Raw genomic sequence first — 26191 nt, 5'->3', positions numbered from 1 at the left:
ATAATTGGCTTGGTTTGATTAATAATGTTAAAGTGTTTATTCCTACCATTAGGTTGGCAAAAGGAAGCTTTGCAATCTTTCAGATCTTGAAAATACCTTGTCTTATTGCTTTCCATTCTCCTTTGTGGAATCCTTAACCAGCAACTTCTTTTCCCCTTCTTAGCTACATAGATTTTTTATTTGTATTTGCAATTTTTTATTTTATATATGTTCTGAACTGACATGTTTTGGGGGTCATGGTAGTCTGCATAGGTCGTTTTTGTTGTGTATATTACTTCTGTACCAACCATCAGTTGTAATCGAAAAACTTGGCTATATGCTACCATCGATCCAACAATTTCTTCTCATTGAAATATCAAACACGATATGGACAAAGTTAATCTACACATGTATGATGTATCTAGTCTTAACTTTTTGGTAATCACACATTAGACTAGTTGTTGGCATCATTGGTTTTAAGCAAGAATTTAGAAATTATGAGCACTGAATCATATGGAACCTCCCTAAAGATAAGCTTCTCGAGTATTACTTTTGTTTTCTTTTGAATGCATTCCCTTTTCCTTGCATTCATGACTTCCACTATCACTCACAACGAAGCCTAGGAAAGTAAAAGGTGGGGTGAGAATGGCATACAGAAAAAAGAAGGAAATAAATTGTAGTAGTTTCACTTTGTTCCCCTTTCCATGAGATTCCCCATTTTTGTTGTATGATTGCTTGATGCATTTGTCAATGGATTTGGTGGGATGTTTGTTTGTTATGGAGTGGAGGCTTGATCAGCTACTTTATTTAATTTTTCTTTTCGAATCTGGAGAGGTAAAAGACTAAAGAGGGCACTCAGACGCCCATGTGAGCTAAGCTTGGTCACTTAGTCTTTATTTAAGGGAGAATTGCGATGATGCATACTGAGTCTCTTCTCTTTTATTATTCTACCACCATGATTGCATTAAAATTTTCGATTTTCACGTGGTTGATCCAATTAGCCAGCCATAAAATGAGAAGAAATATGGCGGCTTCTGGCACAGAATATTAAACCCGGTTAAGTTCAGAATCACCTCTTTGAAATAACACACTGATTTGATGTGGCCACTTAATGGCTTTTGATATTTCATGACCACGATCGCTTATTGGTGTTACTTTGTGAGCCGTCCAAACCCACAAAAAGCAACATTGGATTTCGTTGCTTTGTTCCTGAATATGACATATGTCGATGTAATGGGCAGTAGTCCTGTCTGTGGAGTCACATTTTCTCATCCTAAAAAGGCTAAACTAGCGTTGGTGGATCATCTGTATCTTTCCATTGCGAAGCAGAGTCAAAAAAATTTGGTTTGGTTTGGGTTGGTCTGGCCACGAAGATTTTGGGTTGGATTCTTGATCTCTAAAGAGAGATTTGAGGATTACCTGATAATCTATATGGGAATGGAGACGAATCATGGAGAGAAATCAAAATCCTGGTGAGAACGGAGTTTGATTTTTATGTTAACGAGATTTTTATTCTTATTTCTATTTTAATTAATAACTTAAATCAATAAAAATGGAATTAATTCCAATTCTATCATTCCAAGAGTTTCCATTTTCATCCTCTAATCTGTATTAGGGATGACAATGGGGAGGGTTTTTTTCGGGTATCCACCTTGTCCCATCCTTAATGAGACGGGGTTCAATTTTAATAAACGAGTTTGGGACGGGTTTAAGAATTTTTTTTAAAACCCAGGGTAGGTTCGAGGTGGGTTCGGGTATTGTCCATGAGAATTGTTTTAAATAAACGAGGTCTCTATTTCACTATTTATATAAAAATAATTGTAAAATAGGAACTTTTTGTTTGGTTTTCAAAGAAAAAAAAAAAAGAAAATGCTAAAAAATCAAATATCAAGGAGAAAATTTAAAATTAATCAAAATTTTGTATATTTTTAAATTATTTAATCTTTATATTAAAAAGTTAAAATAAATATGAAGTGATATATAAAAATAATTTATCGATTTTAAATATTTTTTATTTTTATTTTTCTTCACTTCTTCTCTCTGTTTTTTTTCTTTTACATTTTCCCTTAAATTTTCCAAAAATCAAACCTGATCCTACATGACACCACATGTCTTCAAATCTAGTAGTATATGCTCAAGACAACTCTCCACTAACATGACACATAATATCTCTTGCACTTGATATCCAATAAATGAATTGATACATGTCCTCCCCATCGAGCTCTTATGATACGGTGTTGTGTCATTGTCATTTGAACTCAGACACTCATCTCCATCTCGAAATATATTATTAAGTATTTTTGTGTTCGTAAAACATGGATGCTTTTTCAGGACAAATATTTAGAAGATCTAAAATACCATTCTTTTTATGGAGGTGATTTTATGTGCACCTAAGAGGGTTGGTTGTTTCACTTTGGTTAGGAGGCTAATGTTTCTTTTAGAATACTTATAGCTAAATGATCTCCTACATTCCCAATATGCCCATTCGAGTTGGGGGTATGAATTGGGAGGTTCAAAATAGACTTGTGCATCTAACGGTGGAATTGGCTTTCCCATTGGAGACTTGGTTTGGTGGTTAAAGTTAGAGGTTTGTTGAACGAGGGGAGGGGGAATCATTGTATCCTTGAAAGCTTCCACATCATTATCGGTTCATTAATGTGAGAGCTAATATTTTGGAGTACTATAAAATTGAGAGAAGAATTAGATAATGAATAACATGAAATATATATAAATTATTTTGTTTTTATATTTGAGAATGATAAAATTGTTAACGTGTGAAATTAGAAAGAAAATATATGGTTAAATCTATATCGTTGAATAAAAAGTACAAATATATAAAATTAAGGTATAAATAAATAAGATTAAAGTACAAAATAATAACTCATATATGATACAAATATAAAGAAATTAGAGTATAAATAAACATTTAAAATCTACATATCACAACATCTAATTAGTGGTGCATTTTCCATAATTAGAAGAAAAAATGTTAAAAGATTATTTTTTTATAAATAATTTTTTTAATAAAAATTATGAAAAAATATAATTAAATTTTTTTAGAAATTTATATATTTTTAATTATTTAATCATTACATAAAAAAAAGAAAAAATATATAAAAAATAATTTATTCATTTTAAATCTATTTTTTTATTTTTAAAGACTTGATTGCTGACGTGGCAAGATGCGAAATGATCAAGGACGGAAGTTTAAAAGCAGAGGGACAGCGCGCGGGAGAGAGGCGCACGAGGATCTTCAATTATCATTTTCTTCATTTTGGGTCCGAACCGTCGGATCGAAATCTGCCGTTAATTTCATTTTCCGGTTTGGCTTCTATGATTTGGAGCTAAGCCGGCCCTCAAATTAGATGCCCATTGATTACGGATAATCCCAATTTAGACAATCATAATCACCGTTGTTGCATTTTCTGAATTTTAAGCTCTTCACGGTGCTTAACTTTCTGTTTGTTTCCCGAGAAAAATGAGGAAAAGAAAAGAAAGGAATTTGAATCATGAGTTCTCTGCAATTAAGAAAATCTGGAACCCAGCTTATATTCATTCAATTATATGAGGTTTCATATTTTGGCTTTTCGTTTTTGGCGCTGTTAATATTTATGTTCAATCACATTGAATGAAACCCTAGCTTTTTGAAGGTGCTAAAGCTGTTCTTATCACTTGTTCATTCAAGTGAAAGTTGTATCAAATATTCAAAACAGAAAAAGCTTATGATGCGATCTTTTTTAGTTGCGATCCCCTGATGTATTTCCAATTGGTTATTGATTGTCCTGTACTTAAGATGCAGATTATGCGATTTATCTTCTTACCGGTAGGTTATGGTTTTTAACAATGTGGATGATTTTGAGGGTTTCCAGGTTGAGGCATTCGCTGAATAGTTTTTCCCAGCTACTAATAAGTTTGAATCAGGGTTTGGGGCAGTTTTTGTAAGCAGGGGTTTCAGTTCAGGCCTCTTAATAATGGAATAGATGAGACTTGATATTTGAGTACTAAATTGGGATCCAGTTTTTTCTTATAATTTCTTATGGGGCAAATATGGATACTGTTCTGTTTAATTCCGGAGGAATGGTGTTGTCCAAATGCGTTTTTTGTGCAACAGCTGGATTTAGTTTCTCGTGAATGGCCGATTTGCAGAGTAACAGTCTTGCCGAGAAAGATGTCAAGCAGGTATAGTCTATTATCTTCATTTTGTATTTCAGGTTTTGTTTTGTTTTTCTGTTGCTGCTTAAATTTAATTCATTTTGTTTGTGTTGTGGATGTGCTCCTTTTTAATTTCCATGTGAAGTTAGTCCTGGAGAACTGAGAACTTTTTAACAAATGATAAATATTACTATCCCCACTAACTTTGAGAGCAAAGGTAAATACAGAAAGTTCAACTAGTAGTTGTTTGGCCCTAGCTGGTCTCTGTCTATCTATCCATAAATTTTTTTTTCTGTATTTGCTGCCTTGGTATGATATGATTTTGATGCTTTAAATGTCTCGAGTTTCAGTTTGATCATATCTCCAGTTTGATATAAACCTTATTTGTGCATTGAAAGCATCAAGAGTTACCAGTGCCATTACCAAATGATCTAAATGGGTCATGTAAGAGCCTACAACATGAAACTTGTATTTGGCTAACTTATTTCAGCAATTAGATGGCCACACTTTTCTTTATCCACATTCTAAGTCATCCAATGAATTCTATAACCCATAAATACTGATCACCTATATCACTAGTGATTCTTAGTTATTTATATTATGTCACTAAGCAGATCATCCTTTCTTAGGTGCCATGCTATTCTTCCATGTATTTATCTTGTTTGAGTTGTGTATTTCTGAAGAGACTTGATCACTTACTAGAAATTATAACACTCAACTGTTCTTCTCTTGCATTGTCAAATCAGTCATGTGGACTTAAAACCAAAGAAAGAGTATGTAGATGTCGTGTTAAACTTTCAAATGCCACACCCAATATTTGATGGTTGATTCAATGTGTTGCCACATGAAGCGGAATTCTCACTTTTGAGTTACTTAAATTGGAAAGTGTGTACTGGTGTGGGACTACAGAGGAGTCCTTATATTAAAGTTCAATTACTATATAAAATGACTTGAAGTGAAAAAGGAACTGAAGCTTTGGGTGTGTGTTTTGGTAATAAGAGTAAGTGAAACTAACTAAATTTTGTTTTATTTTCTGGATTGGCTCTTTTTAGCTTACTGGTTGGCATTGGGAACTGTGGCTAGGCATTGCTTTTAAAATTTCTTTATATTGTAAATGCTGCTTCTGGTTGTTGAAGATCGGCTGGAAAATTTTCAACTCTGAATCCATACTTAGAGCTGATTAAATCCATCAAAGCCATGTTTGGTATAATGATGTATTAGGAAGACAGGCCAGACCTTTAAACTTAGATTTTTTATCTTATGAACCAGCCAAACTAAGTTTGTTCAGTTGGTCCAAAAAACTAGAATTTCCTAGAGCATTTGTTGCTTACTTAAGTCCATTCCATGGAGTGTGGGAATGAAATCTACTTCCAAATGGCAGAAACAGTTTGGTAGTAGTTTTCCCTTACAATTTTTTTTATCAGTTTTTGTTGGACTATATGCAATCATGTGCCTTGGGCCAATTCTTGAGTTACAACTACGTTTTGACTTAGTAAAATTTTCACCATCTGTCACCATTTCAGATTCTGTCACATGCTATGTCACAATTCTTGAAGATCTGGTCTAAGCTCTAACCTTTTTTATACATTCAATGAGAATCTCTTCTTGCATTCAATGGATATTAACAAAAGAAGGGATATGGATTGATGAATAATGTGGGCAATTAACAATATTGAAGGAAATTGTTATAAAATATCAGATAATGTAGTTAACTTTTGCATTTGGATTATCATGTTGTTTCAATGGTTGCTTTTAATGTATACCTTTGCTTCAAGCCTACAATTTGGTGTTACTACAAGTGACAAAATTAAGTAAAGCTATTATTTGAATGTTATGTTATTAGTTCCTATCACAATTTCTCATTCGGTGAGAGTTAATTTCTTACTAGAGCTAGTTTACATTTCTATTAAATGGGAGAATGTTTGAAATTGAAAGCTTCCTGAAATGAGTGATCTTGATCCCCATCACTTCATATCTAATGAATGGCTTTATTACAACATATTCTTGTTGCAAAATCTTCCTAAATTCAATATTGAATCAAGAAATGATTATTACATTCCAATGTTAGTATACTCCCCTCAGAGTTTGCCATGCTGAATATCTTTTTCTGTAATGCCATTACCCCAAGTTTCCCTTTCTTGATGATGAATTCATCCTAATAAAGCTCATCCCTAGACCATGATTCCAATATAAATTGTTCAGCTCCTTATGTGAAGTCAGATTAGGTTTTTTTTTTTTTTTTTGAGCTCCAAGTGCCTCTAATTATTCATTATTCACTGGGTATAGATGCCCACTTCCTTCTCTTGAGCTTATTTGCTTTATTTTCTCTACCATCAGTTAATATTTCTGAGCATTTTACCCTACAACTCTGGAGCAACTTTGGTAGATCACAATTGGAGGGTCTACTCATAAGAAAGAATTGTGCTCTGCTTTTGCTTTAGCTGAGATGTTACTAGGAGACAATTGAAACTTGTTCATAAAGTTTCCACACCTATGCCAAGGAAATTGATGAAGGGGATGGGCTTGAAATCACCCTGAGGATGTTCACTATCTGGAAAGTAACACGATTTTCAATTTGGTAAATATATTGCATGTCAGAGATAACCAAATTGCATCTATCCTGTTCAGTTCCTTCTCTGATTTTTCCTGTCTAGAAGGAATCATAACCTTGTCCCAATATGATGTTAAGTTATTTGCTGATATATTGAATATTTACACTCGGGTTTTTCTGGATTATTTATTTATTGATTTTCTATCTTCATTTTGTGAATTTCTAACTAGTGATTTATTTCTATGCCAACTGCTTTTTCCTTTCCTCCTCTTAGTCATGTAGCTTTTTTGTGTGTCAAGCTACCAACTTTCTTAAAAGTTTAAAATATTAGGATTTGGTTCCACATTGTATATCATGCTCTAACAACATGTATTCTTCTTTCTTTCTTTCTTTCTTTCCTTTTTTTTTTCCCTCTCAAAATACGCAGGCTATTACAGCCCTTAAGAAAGGGACATATCTGCTGAAGTATGGGCGCAGGGGGAAGCCGACGTTCTGCCCATTCCGCATTTCTAATGTAAGTTTCTTTGTACCTAAGTGAATTAGTTTTTTAGTTCATATTGTGTGTTTCTTTCTCATGGTATTTACATAAAATGTTCTGTTACTATCAATTATTTTGAAATTTAGTTCTTTTTGTGCTATGCTTATCTTGGTGCTGGATATTTTTGGTATGTGGATCATGTCTTTGGAATTATTAGTGCTTACTACTCTCATTCCTGGAAATACTTCCTCCACCAATAATTAAAGTGCATAGTCTTCCCTAGAAACACACATATGGAATATGTTAGTTTGTTGTCAATCCTCATCTTTTTTGCTATTGGAGCAACTAATGGATGTTACACTACAAGGTTATGATCTTCAGTTAAAGCATCACAATAATCGCCTTCTTCTCTAAGATGCTCTTCGTTGTGGCTTTTAGCTTCCTTTAGATCAACTTCGGATTAATGTTCACTTCTTTAACACAGACATGTAGCCTTTACTTGGACAAGCAATAGTCTAATCACCATGTCATCCATGTTGTACCAACCCTTTTTTCAGCAACATATATGGGATTTTTTCCCTTATTAAACTCTCCCTACTTGCATTTGAAGATTATTGATTGCTGCCTCCACCATTCATACAATGAAGAGTGTTGGTATTTGTTGTAGTTAAAGGTTTACCTGCTGCTCAATTAGAGAAAGTTCCCTCCACTGTCTGACGTCAAATGTCTAGAAGCTAAGTGCTTCTTCAATTTTAAAGGCTAGTTGATAAACATCATTTGTGGTGTAAGTTTATATAGCCACTGTCTCAAGTTAGATCGTTATTAAAATTCCAACTTTATAGTGAGCAATAGTTTGAGCCTCATTTTCCCTTGATTCGAATACTCAACTCATGAAATTCTTTTGTGTATTATCTTGTTTGAGATTAAACATTTTAGTCTAGAAGAGTTTCATAATCAATAAGAAGAAAGCACTCTTTCATCTTTAACTTCATTCCATTCCATGTATTTATAGGTGGTTGGGTGGTTCTATTGAGTTGATTTTCAATACTATGCCACCATAAATGCACTATGCCTTTTAATTTTGCCTTCAAAAAACAAACCTTGATGTTCTCGAGCATAGCATACCAATCGAACTAATTCTCTATGGACATAAGCCAATCAAGAAAAGCCTTATGATTCAAATTTCTTGAAAATTCAGCAACTTCAATGCACACCTTTTTTGTTACATCATGATCTTGCTTGAAGTTTATGGCTCCCATGTCCATATTAGGATGGATGTCTCCTATTGTGCCATTTGTTCAATTACCCATCATAAAATTATCTTGCTCTTTAGATGCTCTTTTGCGTGATTGGTCATAGTGATGGCTCCTACCCTCTTCTTCAAGGGTTGCTTTTCTTGACTTCTTTCCAATAGTCTCACTATCTCATATAACTGTTAAGTTTTATGATGACCTCTTGTTAGGATTGTTGTGTTTTAGAAATTTCCTTCAAATGTATTGAAACATCTTGATTATTAGGATTCTTGGAACTCATGATTGAATAAATTTCTCCATTCCTTATGGCAGTAGGATTATTAGGATTCTTGATTATTAGTATACAACCCTAAGATGGTTGTATACTATCAAATGGTGTGTTAGGACTTCAACCTTTTAGGATTTAAGGAAAAGGATGAGGACTAAAAGTTATGGCAGTAGGGAAAAGTAAAATCGAATATAAAGAAAGAAAGATAAAGAAGAAGAGATAGAAACCTTAGAACTCACTAAAACTTTCTAAGAGTCTCACATATAAGATCTTTAATAGAGTCCCACCATTGAGAATTGCATGATCAAAAGAAAAGTTTAATATTACTGATTATTTATTTATTTTTTTTTATAGGAAACGACAACAGAATATATTGATAAAAAGAAGGTACAATTAGAAGGATGAGAAATCCTCCCACCAAAGAAAAACAAGACTACAAGAATCAAATATAAGAAATACAACGAGAGAAAAAGCAAATGGTCTATTTACACACCGCTAACCAATCAAGTTGTAACATGTTAAGAGGTATCCCTTTAAAAACGTTAGAACAAAAAGCCCATAGAGAAGCCAAAAAACGAATAGAATCCCAAAGAAACCCTGAATTACTTGCTTTATCCTAAAAAATCCTTGCATTTCTTTCCCGCCACACCACCCACATTAACGCGATGCACGCGTCTTGCCATAACACAACCCCTCTCTTAGAAGAACCGAAACCATTAAAATTAGTAAAAAACATGTCAAAGATGCTCCTTGGGGAAACCCAATCCATCTTTGCTAACTGAAATAATCTGTGCCACAACCCCTTGGTCAACGAGCAATGGAGGAAAAGGTGATCTACTGTTTCTCCATGCTTCATGCACAACTTACATATGTTGGGACTAAGTGCTTTGTAGGGTCTTCTCAATTGTAGCAAGTCATTAGTATTAAGCTTCTTGTGTGCCACCAACCAGACAAAGGACTTGACTTTGAAAGGGACTTGAGAATTCCAGACAAACTCAATAGGGAACACTGGAGGCGACTCGGAATATTGGGATAAGGCCAGAAAGAAAGATTTGACTGTGAAAAGACCTGAAGGAGATATGGACCAGGATCTCTTATCTGGAACCGAAGGAGATATGTGTAGACGATCAAGAGACCGCATGAGGCTTTCTAAATCTTCTATCTCAGAATCAGTAAGATTTCGGCGAAAATTGAAATTCCAAGAGAAAGGACGGGAATACCCGAGAATTGATGAAATAGGAGCATTTTTATCCGTGACTACGCTAAGTAATCTTGGATATTGGGTTCCCAAAGGTTGATCCCCCCACCACAAGTCATCCCAGAACCGAATTCTATCCCCATCCCCTACCACAAACCGAGTAAACTTGGAAAACTCTTGGAAGACAAGTGCAATGGCCTTCCAAGGACAACGATGAGACCATCTAACATTATTGTTGGCATCCCAGCCATTGGAGTGTGATCCATAAATGCTTAAGATAACCTGATGCCATAGAGCTAAACCTTCCCTAGGATACCTCCACAACCACTTCCCTAAAAGAGCGACATTCCTCATAGAAATCTTTCCAAAACCCAAACCCCTTCTCGACTTCGGCTTGCACACAACGTCCCAATTAACCAAATGGTCTCTTTTTCCTTCCCCTACGCCTGACCATAAAAATTCTCTTTGCATTCTCTCAATTTTTGCTGCCACTGAGGCGGGAATCTTAAACAGGGAGAGAAAGTAACATGGCATATGGGTTAGACAAGATTGAATGAGTGTTATCCTACCTCCAAAAGATAAATACGCCTTCTGCCACCCATCTAATCTCCTTGATATCCTCTCAATCACAGGATCCCAAAAGCCACTTGCCTTAGGATTCCCTCCTAGAGGAAGACCTAGATATAGTATAAGCCACCCAGAAGCCTTGCAGTCAAACATCTCGGCCAGTCTAGAAAGGTGATTCTGTTCAAGATTAATGCCATAGATGTTGCTTTTGTCAAGATTAACTTTTAAACCGGAAATATGTCCAAACACTAGCAGAACACTCTTAAGCGTCATCATATCCTCTTCTCGAGTACTGGAAAAGAAAATGGTATCATCTGCAAATTGTAAATGGGATACCCTTGTTCTGTTCCTGCTCACTCTGAAGCCCTCCAAGACGTTTCTCTCCTCAGCTTTCAATAACATCCTACTCAATACATCTGCCACTATAGTGAACAAAAAAGGTGATAAAGGGTCGCCTTGTCTTAAACCTCTAGATGCCTTAACCCACCCTTTCGCATTACCGTTCACTAGGACTGCATAAGAAACCGAGGACAAGCAACCTCTCATCCATTTCCTCCATCTAAGACTAAACCCTTTCATCTCCAACACATGATCCAAAAAATCCCAACTCACATGATCATAGGCCTTTTCAAAGTCAATTTTGAATACAACTCCTTCCTCCCCTGTTCTTCTTTTCTCATCCACTATCTCGTTGGCTATGAGAACTGCATCCAAAATTTGTCTCCCTTGCACGAAGGCTCCTTGAGTGGAATGAATGGTCTCGTGAAGTACCCCTCTTAGACGCCCTGCTAACACTTTGGCTATTATCTTGTAAAGACTAGTGATCAAGCTAATGGGTCTAAAGTCTGAGATTCTCCTTGACATGCTTTTTTGGGTAACAAGACTATAAAGGAAGCGTTGGTACTCTGATTGATAATTTCGCTCCTATGGAATTCTGCAAACACTCTCACTAGATCCTCCTTTATCACATCCCAACAATCTTGAAACACTGCAATGGTAAAGCCATCTGGCCCAGGAGCCTCATCCCTATCCATCTGAAAAATGGCCTTATAAATCTCTTCTTCAATAAAGGGGGATTCCAACCTGGACGCACTCTCACCATCAATAGGGGACCAATCTAAGCCTTCCACTCTCCACGATTCTCCAGAAGGACTCGCGTAAAGCTTTTCGAAATACCTTAAGATCTCCTCTTTTATACTCTCTGGATTATTCAACATTAGGCCACTTTCATTCTCCAACTCCTTGATAAATTTCCTATTTCGCCTGTCATTGGCCACCTTATGAAAAAATTTTGAGTTGCAATCCCCTTCTTTTACCCATTTCACCCTAGCTTTTTGTCTCCAATGTATTTCTTCTCTCAAAATCAACTCCTCTAGCTCCCCTTTACTTAAAGCTATTTGGACTAAAAGTTCATGGGATAGTCCCCCTTCTTGCTCCAAGGAATCAAAGTTAGCTAAAACAGCTAATATATCTTTTTTCTTTTTACTTAGCTCTCCAAAAGAAGTCTTATTCCACTTTTTCAATTTGGCTTTAACGAACTGTAATTTCCTCATGAACTTGTGCCCTTCCCACCCATTTCCTTGAAACTCACTCCACCATCTTCCAAAATTCTCCTTAAAACTAGAATGTTGCAACCACATATTCTCAAACCTGAAAGGCGTTGGTCCCCACTTGAATGGATTAGTTTCCAAAACAATCGGCCAATGATCTGAAGTCCATCTTGGCAGTACTCCTTGAAGACTTTGAGGAAATACTTGTTCCCACTCATTTGAGTACAAGAAGCGATCTAATCTCTTGCATACTGGATTCTCTTGCATGTTTGACCAAGTATATGATGCGCTCCTTAAAGGTGAATCTATCAATTCGCAATCTCTTATGAATTCATCAAAATCCTTCATGCATGGGGTTAATCTAGAACCTCCCAATTTTTCTGAACTTCTCCTTATAACATTAAAGTCGCCGCCCACACACCAACGCGGATGAGAGAGCCCAACAATGTCTGAAAGCTCCACCCAAAAATCCTTCCTAAGAGCTGAGTTGTTTGGGCCATAAACTGCAGATAGCCACAAAGATTCGCATCCGTCCATCGTGAACTTGATTGAGACCGAAAAAGAGCCTAACACTACCTCCTCCCTACGCAACTTTTTAGAGTCCCAAATGATCAAAATCCCACCCGAAGCCCCACTCGCCGGAAGGGCTGGCCATTCCTTATTTCTGGCTGACCAAACACTACCCACAAGCCTTCTGTCACACTCCTCCTTTTTAGTTTCTTGAATCATCACTACATCCGGCTTTTCTGAACTCAGAAAATTCTTGACCACCCTTCTCTTTTTCTTAGAACCCAAACCCCTGGTATTCCAACTGATTATCTTCATGTGAAACACTCTGACCCTGATCCCGAACCAAATCCAATTGGTCTCACAATCCTGTAGAGCATCTGCTCTTCCTCCTGGAATACACCTTGATATCCAGAGACTTTAAAACCTCACATACTTTTGCCATTTTCCTGGGGGATAGTCCTTCTATTTGGAACCCTCCCTTAGGAGAGCCCGCAATGCCACCCAGGTTAACTGCAACCTTACTGGAAGCTGAGAGAGGGTTGACACTCTCACACATCTGGTTGGGACAAGCAGGCTGGATCACTTCCATTTCTGAATTAGGGATATCAACAATAATTTGACCATTAAAAGCATTGTTGGCTTTTTTGAAAAAAAATTCGGAATTTACTCGGTTTTCCGTAGGAGCCAAGGATTGAGAAGCTGAAACGGGAAGCAAGGGAGTAGAAGGACTCGGAATGGAGACGGAAGGGTTCAAGAGGGAATTAGTGAGGCCACTAGAAGAGGGAATATATTGCTGGGTAGACTGAAAAAGATAAGGCGTTACCTCTAGAGATTCCGCAACCATCGAACCACAATTCCCCAACAAGTTAGGCCCTTTACCTCTGGTTACTGGCGAAGAAGGCATACCCATGACTGCTGAGCCTCGAGGATCAGACTCCACTAGGCCCAAAAATCCTTCCATATCTTCGTCAGATGAAGCATTGTTCGAAATCTCTTCCTTTCTCGGCGCCGAAGCCCTTTCCCCTAAATTCTTCTTGCGGGGCCTTGGAAATCGAGGAGAAAAAAGAGAGCTTGCACTTAAACCTCTTTTCGCCTGAGATTTGGCACCTGAATCTTCTGCCCTTGAGTCCCCTTCACTATCCACCTTGGTCTTTCCGCGCGAAATGGGCTCGCTGCTACACCGGATTCCCCATCGTTGCTCTGAGCTTGGGGGAAAGAAGGTTGACCACATCTTCCTTGAACTGTGCAGCACCTTCTTCTTCGCTAGACTGCTCGACTGGACCTCTAGGGGTCCGGGGTCTGGTTTCCCCTTTTTGATTGTAGAAGAAGAGTCTTCTTCCTTGCGTAACGACGTCCCAGTCTCAAATGGAGTGAGCCCTTCTGGACTTAGGCCCAACCCCATTGGGCCTTTAAGCTTGCAGCCCGTTATAACTGCGCTTAGCCCAGGCCTTGCCAGCGACTGGGCCTTCCTCTCACAGGCCCGACAGCCCACATCAGTAATAGCTTCGTCTTCTCCGGCCCACTCTCCTCCTGTTGCTTCGATCCCGTCCATCCTATCTGTTTTCAAACAAGACTGTGATGGGAGTTGGTAGCCCTTGTCACACTTGCCGGCTGAGGTAATCATAGCCTTACCCTTTTCTCCCTCCTTCCTTTGTCTGTTGTCTTCCCCGACATGACATCTCCCTCCCGCCGTTGATCTTCCACTCTCCTCTCGTTTTCCTCCATCTGTCCCCGAGTGAGAAGCGCCAGCCACCCGAGTCGACTCACCTTTTTCGCCACCTCTCCTTCCTTCTTCGTCTCCGACCACTACGACAACGACCGTAAACACCCAATCCCCATCAGACACTTCTAACAAAGCTGGAAGGATTGCCTTATCCCTCATTGCGATCTTTAACCTCGCCCTGCTGAGATCGAACAGCTTCAATGTGCGCCAATCGATTTCATTTACTGTCCCCCATTGCTCCACAATCTTCTTCAGGTGTACCTCCGACCATAGGTGAAATGGCAGCCCCCGTAACTCGATCCAGCCTTCTTTAAACTTCCCGTCTATTTCCGCGTTCTCCTTCGGCGACCATCTTCGCAACTGGATGATGTTCCTTTCCCTAACCTTTATCTTCCTCAAATCATGGAGAAATATGGCTTCCTCAATTGTTTCAACGAAGAATACTCCATTTCTAGCTGAAATGGGTACAACCGTTACAACGCCTTTCTTCCCTAAGCTTCTCGCCACTGATCTTCCAACCTCAGCCCAATTCTCCCTGTCAAACTTGCTTTCACACACCATAGCACGCGCCCATCTCCCAATTGGAACTAGACCACCTCCTCTTGGTCCTTCATCACTGACTACCTTCGCATATGATCTGTGCATCGATCCCTCATAATTGTGAGGCCAGCTTTCCCATCTTATATTCCTTCCTTTTTCTAATACATTCGGATAATGGGCCACCAACAAAGAAGATAACGCATGTTTTATATTCTCCCAACCTCTGCCCTTGTCGCCCTCAGGAATGATCAGCACGGAAGGCTTTCTGTTGGTAACATACTCCGAGATCCTAATGAACCTTCCATGGTTGTTGAAGCCAACTTCCATCAGATGCACCCTGCATTTTCCTCTGAATTTTTTGTTGAAACCCATATGGCTCTTCAATGCTAAGGCTTTCGTCAAATAATCAACCAACCACTCAACTGCTTCCTTTTCAAAACCTAATGCAAAAACAGAGCCTCTACTTATCTCTGTTATCGAGCACCATTCGCCTCCTTGCTTGCCTTCCAACCTAATCAAGAAAGTCTTCCTCTCAACCAATACCTTCAACATCTTTCTTATCTTGTGTACATTTGTTGCCCCTCCTTTTTCTTTATCAATACTTAATCCTATTTTACATCAACTAACCTTATTTAGAAGCTTTAGAAAACTCTAGAATTTGAATAAAACTATGAAAAAGTAAACTAACTTATGTGGTTACTAATTAAGACTCTTACTTATATCCAAAAATGATTAAATCTTCTAAAAAAATTAAAAGAAATCAAAAACCTATTTTTTTTTTTTATAGAATTAGAAATTTCTCATGATAAATTTTCTAATAAAAAAGACTTCTAAAGCCTAATGATTCAAAATGGAAACTTTGGAAAAAAGATTATTTCAGAAAATAGAAAGTTTAAAACTTCTTTTAAGGAGAATTCCAAAACTTTCCAAATTCTAAAACTTTCATTTTTTTTCTTTTCCTTCCTTTTCTTGAATACACCTTGAAGGACTCATCCCCATCATAATTGGCTCGTCACTAGTACTCAATGTTTTTATATGGTATAATGTAGTTTAAAATCCTTAAATCTTACCATCTTTCATAAAATTGGTTATATATTATTTTATATTGCATGCCTCCAACGTATATATACATATAATTTTTTTACTATTTTATTGATAAAAAAAAAATTGTTTTTTTTTCTATTTAATTTTTCACTACATAAAGAACTTATGATATATGATACAATAAAATATAAATAAAAAACAATACACAATACGTTTTATGAGTTAACAATTATGGGTTGTAGTGGCTTTATAGTGAGGCATATTATTCAATATTTGAGGAACCAAAGATATAGGGTTTTTAATTATTAGATGTCATTGCGTTTTCTAATAAGTCTACTAGTTGGTTCATTGACCTTGTATGGGTCCTTCAATTGAAAACTCACCTGTACATGCTTTGTTTGATTTTCTTAAACAATTTTGAACTAGACTAGTCATTAAATCACAAAAGCTATTGGTTCACAATCTAATGATCGCATTGGTGGTAGAAACCACATCGAACCATGATGTTAGCATGACATAATAAATATATAATTTATATATTATTAATATTAAAAATAATTATAGTAAGTTAAAAATATATATAAATAATTAAAAAGTTTATAGATCTTTCATTTTATTTATCTTTAATGTTAACAAATTGAACTCAGATAAAGATAATATAGAAATCTATTAATATTTTAAATGTTCTTAAGTAATATAATTATAATATCTAATTATAAAAAAGATATATATTATATATCCAACAATTAAATAAAATTTATTATTTAACTTTATTCATATTTTAATAGCTATTTATTCAATTATTTTATTATCTTAAAAATTACTATGAGTTTTTACCATATTTAGTATCTTACAAATGGATAAGTATTTACTTTTTATTATAAAGATTTAGCTGTGATTTTATTTGGAAGCAAGTAGGTCACATTATAATCTATTAATTCGAGTGAGTTTTAGAACAAAAGAGTATAGTAGGCTACTGGTTGTTGGTTGCAATTTTTTGGTTGATGGCCTTGCCGTTAAATCCCCTTACTTGCAAATGGGGAAAAAAAAGTCTTTTGTGGCAACCAGTTCTAGAGGAACTACCAAGTCAACTGGTTTGGTGGTTGAACTACTGAGTCAGCCGGTTCAACCTTGTCAATGGCCCAATAACCGAACTGGACAAGAAAGGGGACCGGCTTACTTAAAACATTGGATTTATTGAAAAGAAGTATTAGTGCCACTTTGAATTAAAGGAATGACACCTTGGATCTCTATGTTTATTATTTTGCAATGTGAATACAAGAGATTTATTACTTTGTGCTGCTTGCTGCTCAAGTCTATTTCATATTTCAGGATGAGAAAGTGTTATTATGGTATGCTGGCAGAGAGGAGAAACAGCTTCAACTATGCCAAGTGTCGAGGATAATACAGGGACAGCATACTGTAAGTTCATGCACTCTTTGATTTCCGTAAAAAAAAAAAAATGTTGGTGCTAAGTATATTATTATCTGCCTTCATTAATTAGGTTTTACTGTGTGGCTGAGTTTGGATTCCATTAAAAATAAGGGTTCAAGTTGAAAAATGAACTCAAAATGCAGGAAACTTCATTAATACCTGGGACACATTTGGGTAAGGAAGCAAGAATTATTTTAGATTTTCAAAAATAAAATGTTAAACGATGCTGAAAACATGTAAGCAGAATGTTTCAAATGGTATTTTCCAAAGATTTCCTCAAAATGGCATTTTCAGGAAAAGTTAAAATGTTGTTTTTAGCATTTGGAAACTATACACCCTTCAACACATGGAATGACATGAAATTATGAATTCTAAATGCTTTTTATCCTTTTTGTTTTAAAAAATGAGAAGAAGTTTCAGAAAACTATTTTTATTTCAGCTAGGAAATATGTCCTTTGCTTCTCTACTGACAAACTTCAAATTTTAGAACCTTCATACTTGACCAACAATGTGTAATATTAGCAATTACAAGAAGTAGCATCAGTTTTAAAACATGTAAATATGAAAACTCAAAGAAAAAGTAAAAAGACATCATATTGTTAATGTACCTCTCAACTGGATTACTGTGTACAGGTGTTCATTTTGTTGTTTTGATTACTCTTAGAATTCATAGATAAAGTTATCACTGTTTTACTGTCATATGGGGGAAGCGAAAGGAGAAACTACAAAGCAAATGTTGCATGGAAGAAATAGAAATTCTTTGATCTGTCAAGATACTTTTATCATTACAATTAAGGAGGTTCAGTATTTGTGATCTACCACACATTTCAATGGGGCAGAGAGAATCCCCACTTATATTTCTATGAATCAATCACACTTGTTACAACTATGGGTATTTGGGTACAGGGGTACAACTTTGCATCCACAAGTATGTTGATACATAAAAGGATCTATGAAATTATCAAAAAAATCATAAACGAATTGAAACTTTGAAGGCAAAGATTGAAAATTCATCTAAAAAAAAGAAGTTGAAACAAACAAACTGAGAGAATGTATAATTATTTGCACATAATGGCACAAAAAATTTGACACAGGTGCTACCAATATGGTTTGACCCTGGTAACCAAAATTTGATTTTAAATTGTGGTATCCCTGTTCTTTAATCATGTATTCCAAGAGTTGTGTGTAAATTCTTCCTAGTTGTCTGGGTATAACTGCCTTGTTGAAGGTTGGGAATGAGTCATAAGTCATGGTAAAATGGAATGCACCACCTCCCTATATAATAGATACACACTCCTCGTTCCTAAATTAGAGGAAATATGGGACATAATCCACAAGTTGTATCTATATAAAGAAATGAATGGAAAAGGAAAAAGGCACCATTGTGAAAGCAAATTGTCTCCTACACTTTGGTGCCATTTGTGGGTAAACTTTGAAAGAAGAAAAAGGGTGTCACAAGTACCAAACTGGGGAGTTGAGTAGAAGGATCCAGTCCCCTCTAGTTGACCCTTTGCAACATTTGCAAAGTCAACTTAACCAGCAATAGGAGTAATATGAGCAAAATTTGCACTTGGTTATGCAGCAAAATGAAGATTTGAATAGGGAGAATAATGCTTTGCACTCATAGTTGTGGGTAAGGCGAACTAGTGCCTCAACTTCTCCTTATTATTACACCCTATCTCATCAAGAGGACTTGCCACTATCTCCGTAAGAAGAAAAATCTGGATGCAATAGGAAACTTAAACTTCCAAAAGGGAAGGGGCAAATGAAGTTACAGTTAGATGAGTTGAAAGCTATAGTTGGCACTTTGAAGGGAAGATCCTTGTTGTAGCTAGTTAATGAAATAGTTCATGGCCTTGTGAACAACCTCCTTTCCTAGGATCTCTTCCAAGTAGAAGTTTCTATTGGTTTCCTACCTCCTAAATTCAGCATGTATGATGGAGGTAGCAATCCTGTGGATCATTTGATGCATTTCCAACAAGTGGTAACATTTGTTCAAGGGAATGATGCACTTATATGTAGTGCTTTTCCATTAAACTTGTAGGGTCTCACCTTCATATGATTCCACAACTTGCCTCTTAGCTCATTTTTTTTTTCCAATCTTTGCACTATATTTATTTCACAATACATGTGCTTAGCCTTGCAAAGACAGGATACAAACTCTACTTTCAATATCAAAAACCAAAAGGGAAGAGTCAGCATGACTATGTAAAGCACTTTAGTACAACCTTGGTGCAAGTGGAAGGGTTTGATGATTCTACTACAAGGATATCCTTTAAATAAGGGCTACCATTGGAATCTTGTATGAGTCACTTCATAAGAAATGGTAAATGCCCTTTTACCATTAAGGATGCTTTCACTAACGATACAAATACGTAATTTAGAGGAAAACTTGGCCACATTCTGACCTAAAGTAATTGCTTACACTAGCTCTAATGTGAAAAAAAGGTTTGTTCCTTCTCATGGTGATTCTAAAGGAAGAAGGATATGGACTAGGAAAATGGAGATGATTTCCATATGGGCAAAGCCATACCCTGAGATCCAGATGCAATGTTTACAAAGTTGAATGTGAATTACAAGCAGGTCTTTTCGGTGTTGGTCAAATTACTTAACTTCATGTGGCTACAACAATTAAAAGGAGATCATTCCAAAAGGATCAAAGTTGTTACTATGAGTATCATAAAGTATTGGGCCACATCATGGAAGAGTGATGTAGCTTGAAGTTTGTTCTTGTGATGTATGTAAAATAGGGGAAACTTAGCTAGTTTTTCATAGAAGATGGCACTTAGCTATAGTTAGCCAAGGAAGTTGTACTAGGTTCTAAAAATGAAGCCACTATTTCGAGAAGAATCATTTTCGTTATTCATGGTGGACTCTTTAGATCTTAAAAGTATAGCAAGACATTAGTACTTTAGGAAGGTGGGTAAGGTAAGTGAAGTTAATCAAGTCAAACATATTGTCTAATCTGTTGTAATCAAGGTAACAAACAAATATGACCTTGTTTTTAGTTCCAAATTCTAACTAGGCTTATGCACTTATTGTGTTGTTGATTGATATATATGTCTTTGTGTCATCTTCAAAGTTTAAACTTTTCAAATTTGTTATCATTTTTTCCCTATAAAAAAAGAAATTGAAAAAAAAAGCTAATATGTTAAGTAAAAAGATTTATTCAGTAACCACCATAATTTTCAATGTCAACATTTAAATGAAAATTCTCCAATATCCATTGTAAAAATAAACTTAGTTGACTTCTAATATAGTATTTGACAACAAGAATTTTGATTTTCATATAAGATTATTTTACCATTTCTACTACTTATGATCAATTTTTAATCTTTTAATACATTTTAAACAATTGATATAATCTTTTTTAACCAAAAAACTTTAATTTGATTTTTCTTAACAATTCTGGAAAATAGTGAAAGATGTATGTATCATTGTATCGTTATATCACGTATCACATCGTATATAGTATATGTATCATAAAATTTGCTTTAAGATAAGATAGGAATTATGAGACATATTGATTTCCATAAAAAACATATAATATTTTTGTATTGTATTGTGTATCATACATTTTTAATAACTATATATATGATATTAAGCCTGTGAAATGATGATTGATATATTGAAATTTGTTGCTTATGGTTGTTATATTTCAACTTTTCAAATATAAACTATTATACTTGGAAATATCTTTGAATTGTAGTATAAGGAACATGAAAAAGGCGTTTCACACATTAAGATATCAAAAGAAGGCACCAAGATAGGTGGCCTTATGAAATTAATAGGGGGGGATGGTCTTCGGTGAGAGCCCTTAAAGGAAGAACAATAAAGTACTCTAGGATGAAAGACCCAAAATATTCCCTAAGAAGATCCTTGTTAGGATTAATAGGGGGCATAGATGTATGTCCCTAAGTGAGAGTCCATAAAAATATAAGTATTTGAGCTTGGAGAATTTAATTGTACAAACCAAAGGTATATAGAAGTTGATTATGCTTATTATGTGATGTGGATGATTGTGTTGTTAATGATATGCTAGTGATTTATATGCTTAGTATTAATTGCTTATTATAATCCTTTGTATTTTTATTTAAATATAAGAATAAAAGCATCCTCTATTGAAATATGTAACTCACTCTTTTCAAAATTATTTTTAGACACAATTGAAGGTGTTTAAGAGAAGAGAAAAACTTTATTTTGAGATAAAACTTGAAAATGTATACTTTGTTGGTTATGTGATTCTCCTTTGTATTTTGAGTATACTATGCTATTTTGTTACACTATATGGAAAGAGAATGGGGATTGAAACAATAACATTGTATCTCAACTACTATGTAAATGAACCGAAGACAAAGATTCCCATTTTGTCATGTATATTTTGGTTTATTGATGTAAATTTGAGTTTCAATTGCTAATGGAGTTTTCAATGTTTAAAATCTATTAACAGAGGTTGGAAAATAATTTTTAGATGCTAAAAATGTTGAAAAGCAAGTGAAAATATGAAAAAAAAAAAAAAAAAAAAATTTCTCTATTTTGGTAATTATGTTGACAAGCAATTGTGCATGAGAGGGTAATTATGCAAATGTTGTTTTGTTTTTTTTTTTTTGATAAGTAAACAAGATATGCATTAGAAAAGGCTAAACGCCACAAAGCATACAGGGAGTATACAAGACGGCTAAAGCCTCAAAAAAGAAAAAGGACCAAAAAAGAAGCTACCTCCCCTTAAGTGGAAGCTATCCACTCCAAAAAACCTATGAGGGAGAAAGATTCCTCACCTAAATACACTTTGGCCCAATTCCACAAGTTACAGACAAAAGAATTCTTTAATTTCTGAACATTCAACTCACCCCCCCTAAAGGCTAATCTATTCCTCTCCTTCCAAACCGTCCAAAAAATACATAACGGAATGGATTTCCAAATCTTTTTCCTTTTCTTCCCTACAAATGAGCCCCTCTAGGATATTAAAGTCTCCTTTACAGTTTCTGGGAGGACCCACTTAACATCTATCAACCCAAAAATAATATTCCATAGGGCTCTAGTCACTATACAGTGTAAAAGAATATGATTTACATTCTCTTCTTCACAACCACACAAAAAGCAGCAATTAGGGAGTTGCACCCCTCTTAACTGGAGTCTATCCAGAGTAAGCACCTTCCCCCACGTAGCCTCCCAAGCAAAAAAACAGACTTTAGTTGGCACCCTATCCACCCATATTCTCCTTGCAGGAAATACTGTGGCATTAGGCTTATGCAAATGTTGTTATGTACCATATGGCATACTCTTGTCCTGTACTCCACTCACCTTGCTTTTCTCTACGCACATTTGGTTTTCTCTATGCATAATTACCCTCTATGCACATAACCTCTACACCCATTACCCTAGGGCATAGACCTCCTATCCACAACTCATGTCCTCTACGTACACAATAACTATGCTTTTGCACAACTCATATGTTTTGCACGTACTATTATTTCCTACTTCTTTTCTTCAATTCAGCTTTGCTTTGTTCAAGTTTTCTCCTATAACAATATTTAAATGCCCATATTCTACATTTTGTTATTAATTTCTCCATTTACTTTAAATTTACAACATAAATAATAGAATAACCACATTTGAATTCAATAAAAATACTCTCAAAAATGAATTCTAAGTATATCAAAATTTGATTTTCTAGTTTTAATTATAAAATAACAACTTATTCTGAGAAATAATGAAGAAAATAGTTTGTAGGAACAAGGTTAAACTAAGGTAAAAATTTTGGAAAAGTTATATTTAGTTATTCTAATACGAAAACAACAAAATCCTATACTTTTTATCTTACTTTAAGAAAATTTTAAGGATGGCATATTTCCATGCTTGGTGAAAATTTGAAGACTATTAAGGCAGTGTAAAAGGCACACTTGAATTTTGCAACCCAAAGAACTATTTATAAAAACCTCTAAATGAGATGGTAAAGCTACAATCAAGATTGAAATGGAGTTATAATGCATTGATATTTGAGTTTATATACTTTGAAAACCTTAAAAGCCTTAGAAACTTTTGTTGTTTTATTATACATCAAAGCCAAAAATCCTTACTACTTGAGTTAATGATAAGGGAAATACACTATAAACACAAGAATCTTTTCTTTAATTCACACTTCAAGTTTGAAATAGTAGAATGATCTTGGATACTATGTTAAACCATGGTTTAACACCTTGGGATGTGACACCCACAACACTCCTAGCAACTCATCCACCCATGACTCTTTGCCCGAGTTATTGTTTCTTCAAATTGTCTAGAAATGTCCTATTTGATATCTTAGCTTGCCCATTCCCTTGTGGACACCTCAAAGAGAAATAAGAGTTAGTTATACCATACCGAGCGTAAAAACCACTAAACCTCTAGTTATTGAATTGCAACTTACTATTAGAGATGTTAATGTATGGAATTCCAAATCAATAAATAATGTGTTTGCACACAAAACATTAAACCCCTCACTCTCTTATTCTAGCACAAGCTTTAACCTTAATCCACTTTGAAAAGTAATCAATGGCCACCAATAAAAAATACTTCTGCCTAGGAGCCAAAGGGAGAGGTCCTACAATATCGATTCCCCATTACATGAATTGCCAAGGACTAGCCAGGACACTAAACAGTTCAGTGTGTTGATGTACAAAAGTTCAATACCTTTGGCAAGGATTGTACTTCTATGCATCTTTATGCATATAAAGCTAATAGTAACCTTATGCCATAGCCTTAAAAGTTAAGCCACATCCATCAAAATGGTTGCCATAAGATCTCTCATGAATTTCCTTTCAAATGTGACTAGCTTCTCCTTTAGAAACACATTTCAAATAAGGGTCAGAGAATGAATGTCTATGCATCTGATAGTTTATAAATGGATATCTGGCAACCTTTATGCACAACTTTGGGGCTTTCTTCCTATCATTAGGCAGTTCCCCTTTCATTAAATATGCAATAATGGGCTATCTCAAATCATCATCTGACAAGCCTAAACTGATCTCAAAAATACCATCCTTGAAGTATTCAAATTAAGTTTTGTCAACATAATCAATGGATACAGTCCAAGAAAATAAAAGATATATATTTGCAATGAACAGAGACTATCCACATTGAAATTTTCTTCTCAAGGACATTTCTCTTAGCATACCTCAAAATTTTTTAACAACTTCTATGTCGTTTCTTGATACTTAACCATCTTATCATCTTTCATCACAAAAGTCTCATTTGTTTGTTGCACAACTAATTAGTAGCAAAGTATGTGCTATTCCCAAATTGGTTAACAAAACTTCATATTTTGACTCATTATTTGTAGTTGAGAACCCATATTTAATTGAACGTAAGGGCTATCCCCACTCCAATTTATCAGGACTATTTCAGCACTAGCATCCTTCCTTGAAGATGCTTTATCAACATATAACTTCCAAATGTGATTTTTTGAGTCTTAGAGATTCACTTTCTCGGATTCTCCAACCTCTAAAATGAAATCTTCTAGAACCTAACTCTTCACAACACACCTTGGCTAATACTACATATCAAATTACCCCAGTTTAATAGACCACTACATCATCGTCCTAGATAATTTGGGTTTCTATAGAACTATTCAGATAAGATATGTTGCTAACACTAACACAATATAGGCTTGAAAGTAGGGGCATAGTTTTGTGGCTATAATCACCAATGCAAATGATAACTTTTTAATAGCTGTATATTTCTTCTGTGATTCAGCCAACACTTTGCTAACATAAATGGTCTCAATCTTCCTTTCTGGTCCATACTACACTAACTGCATGTGGTGAAGTAGCCAAGTACAACTTTAACCCCTCCTCAGGGCAAGGATGGCTTAAAATTGTTGGGGTTGATAGATAAACTTTCAACACTTGAAAAGCCTTCTTCCATTCATCCTTCCAGGCTACCATCCCTGTCTCACTCAAAAGCTAAAGCAAACATCTGCCCAAGAATGTTACGATCCCACTTATAAGTCTTTGTATATCTTTAAGGCAACTTGCAGACGATGTGGCAATCACAGCCTGAATTTGAGGCCAATGTACCTCTATTCTCCTTGAGATCATCAAATAGCCTAGAAGTTTTTCACTACTAACCTCAAATATGCATTTTCATGCCATAAGTTTCCATAATGTCAAGCTATCTTTTGAATATTGGAATGATCTTGCTTTTGCATATAGCCTAGAACTATCTTTTGAATGTTCCTTTCAAGGCTGCACATAGCATTTGTGGGAAAGCATTTAGCCTCCAAGTATCTCCATCACCTTTTGAGCTGATGGAAAAAATATCTTCTTGTGGTAAGTAGATAGGATTGCATGCATTAGTGTGCCAAACCCCTTCCTAAAATAGCAATGTAGGGGGAGGGGATGTTAATTATCATGAAATGCACCATCTTTGTAACTGGTTCTGCATTGATAGGTAACAATACCTCCCAATGCACACTAACAACTTCTTTGCTGAATCCAACTGAGGCATTGGTAAAGGGGTTCAACTAAGAAAGCAAAACCTCCATTTGGTTAAAAGTTGCTAGGAATAAGATCTCAAATGGGGTCTTGCCATCATCAAGAATACCCCTTTATCTCACAATTAGCTATTGTTAATGTCACCACCAAGGCATTATTATGATGGTATATTTGTTCCTTCAAAGATTGAAAAAGTTTATTTTTGTGGATTATGTGATAAATCTACATGTTAAAGTCATATTTTGTTAATTTGAGCTTGTCAAAACTTAACATTCAATGTTTGCATGTGATATGGTATAATTTAGCTCTTTAAATCCTACTATCTTTCATAAAATTGGTTATATATTTCTCGATACTTCATACTTTCAATAGATACTTACACATACATATTTTTCTATTTATTTTTAATTATATAAAAATTTACGATACACGATATTGAAAAATAGCAAAACAATGCACGATATGTTTTA

The 26191-nt window shown here is 35.4% G+C and overlaps 1 protein-coding gene across 1 annotated transcript in view; it reads left to right on the top strand.

The window, feature by feature from the left end:
• Nucleotides 1-3141: 3141 nt before the first annotated feature.
• The window catches only part of LOC100243300 (PH, RCC1 and FYVE domains-containing protein 1), a 44210-nt gene continuing 21160 nt past the window's right edge, over nt 3142-26191 (top strand). The window contains 3 exon segments of the mRNA XM_019226592.2: nt 3142-4158; nt 7110-7196; nt 17146-17235. Coding sequence (XP_019082137.1) covers nt 4111-4158; nt 7110-7196; nt 17146-17235 — 225 coding nt within the window. The 5' untranslated portion in view covers nt 3142-4110.

The sequence above is a fragment of the Vitis vinifera genome, chromosome 17, assembly GCF_030704535.1.
Source record: "Vitis vinifera cultivar Pinot Noir 40024 chromosome 17, ASM3070453v1".
Lineage (NCBI taxonomy): Eukaryota > Viridiplantae > Streptophyta > Magnoliopsida > Vitales > Vitaceae > Vitis > Vitis vinifera.
Note: the sequence above shows the minus strand (reverse complement) of the source record. Positions and strands in the feature narration are given on the sequence as shown.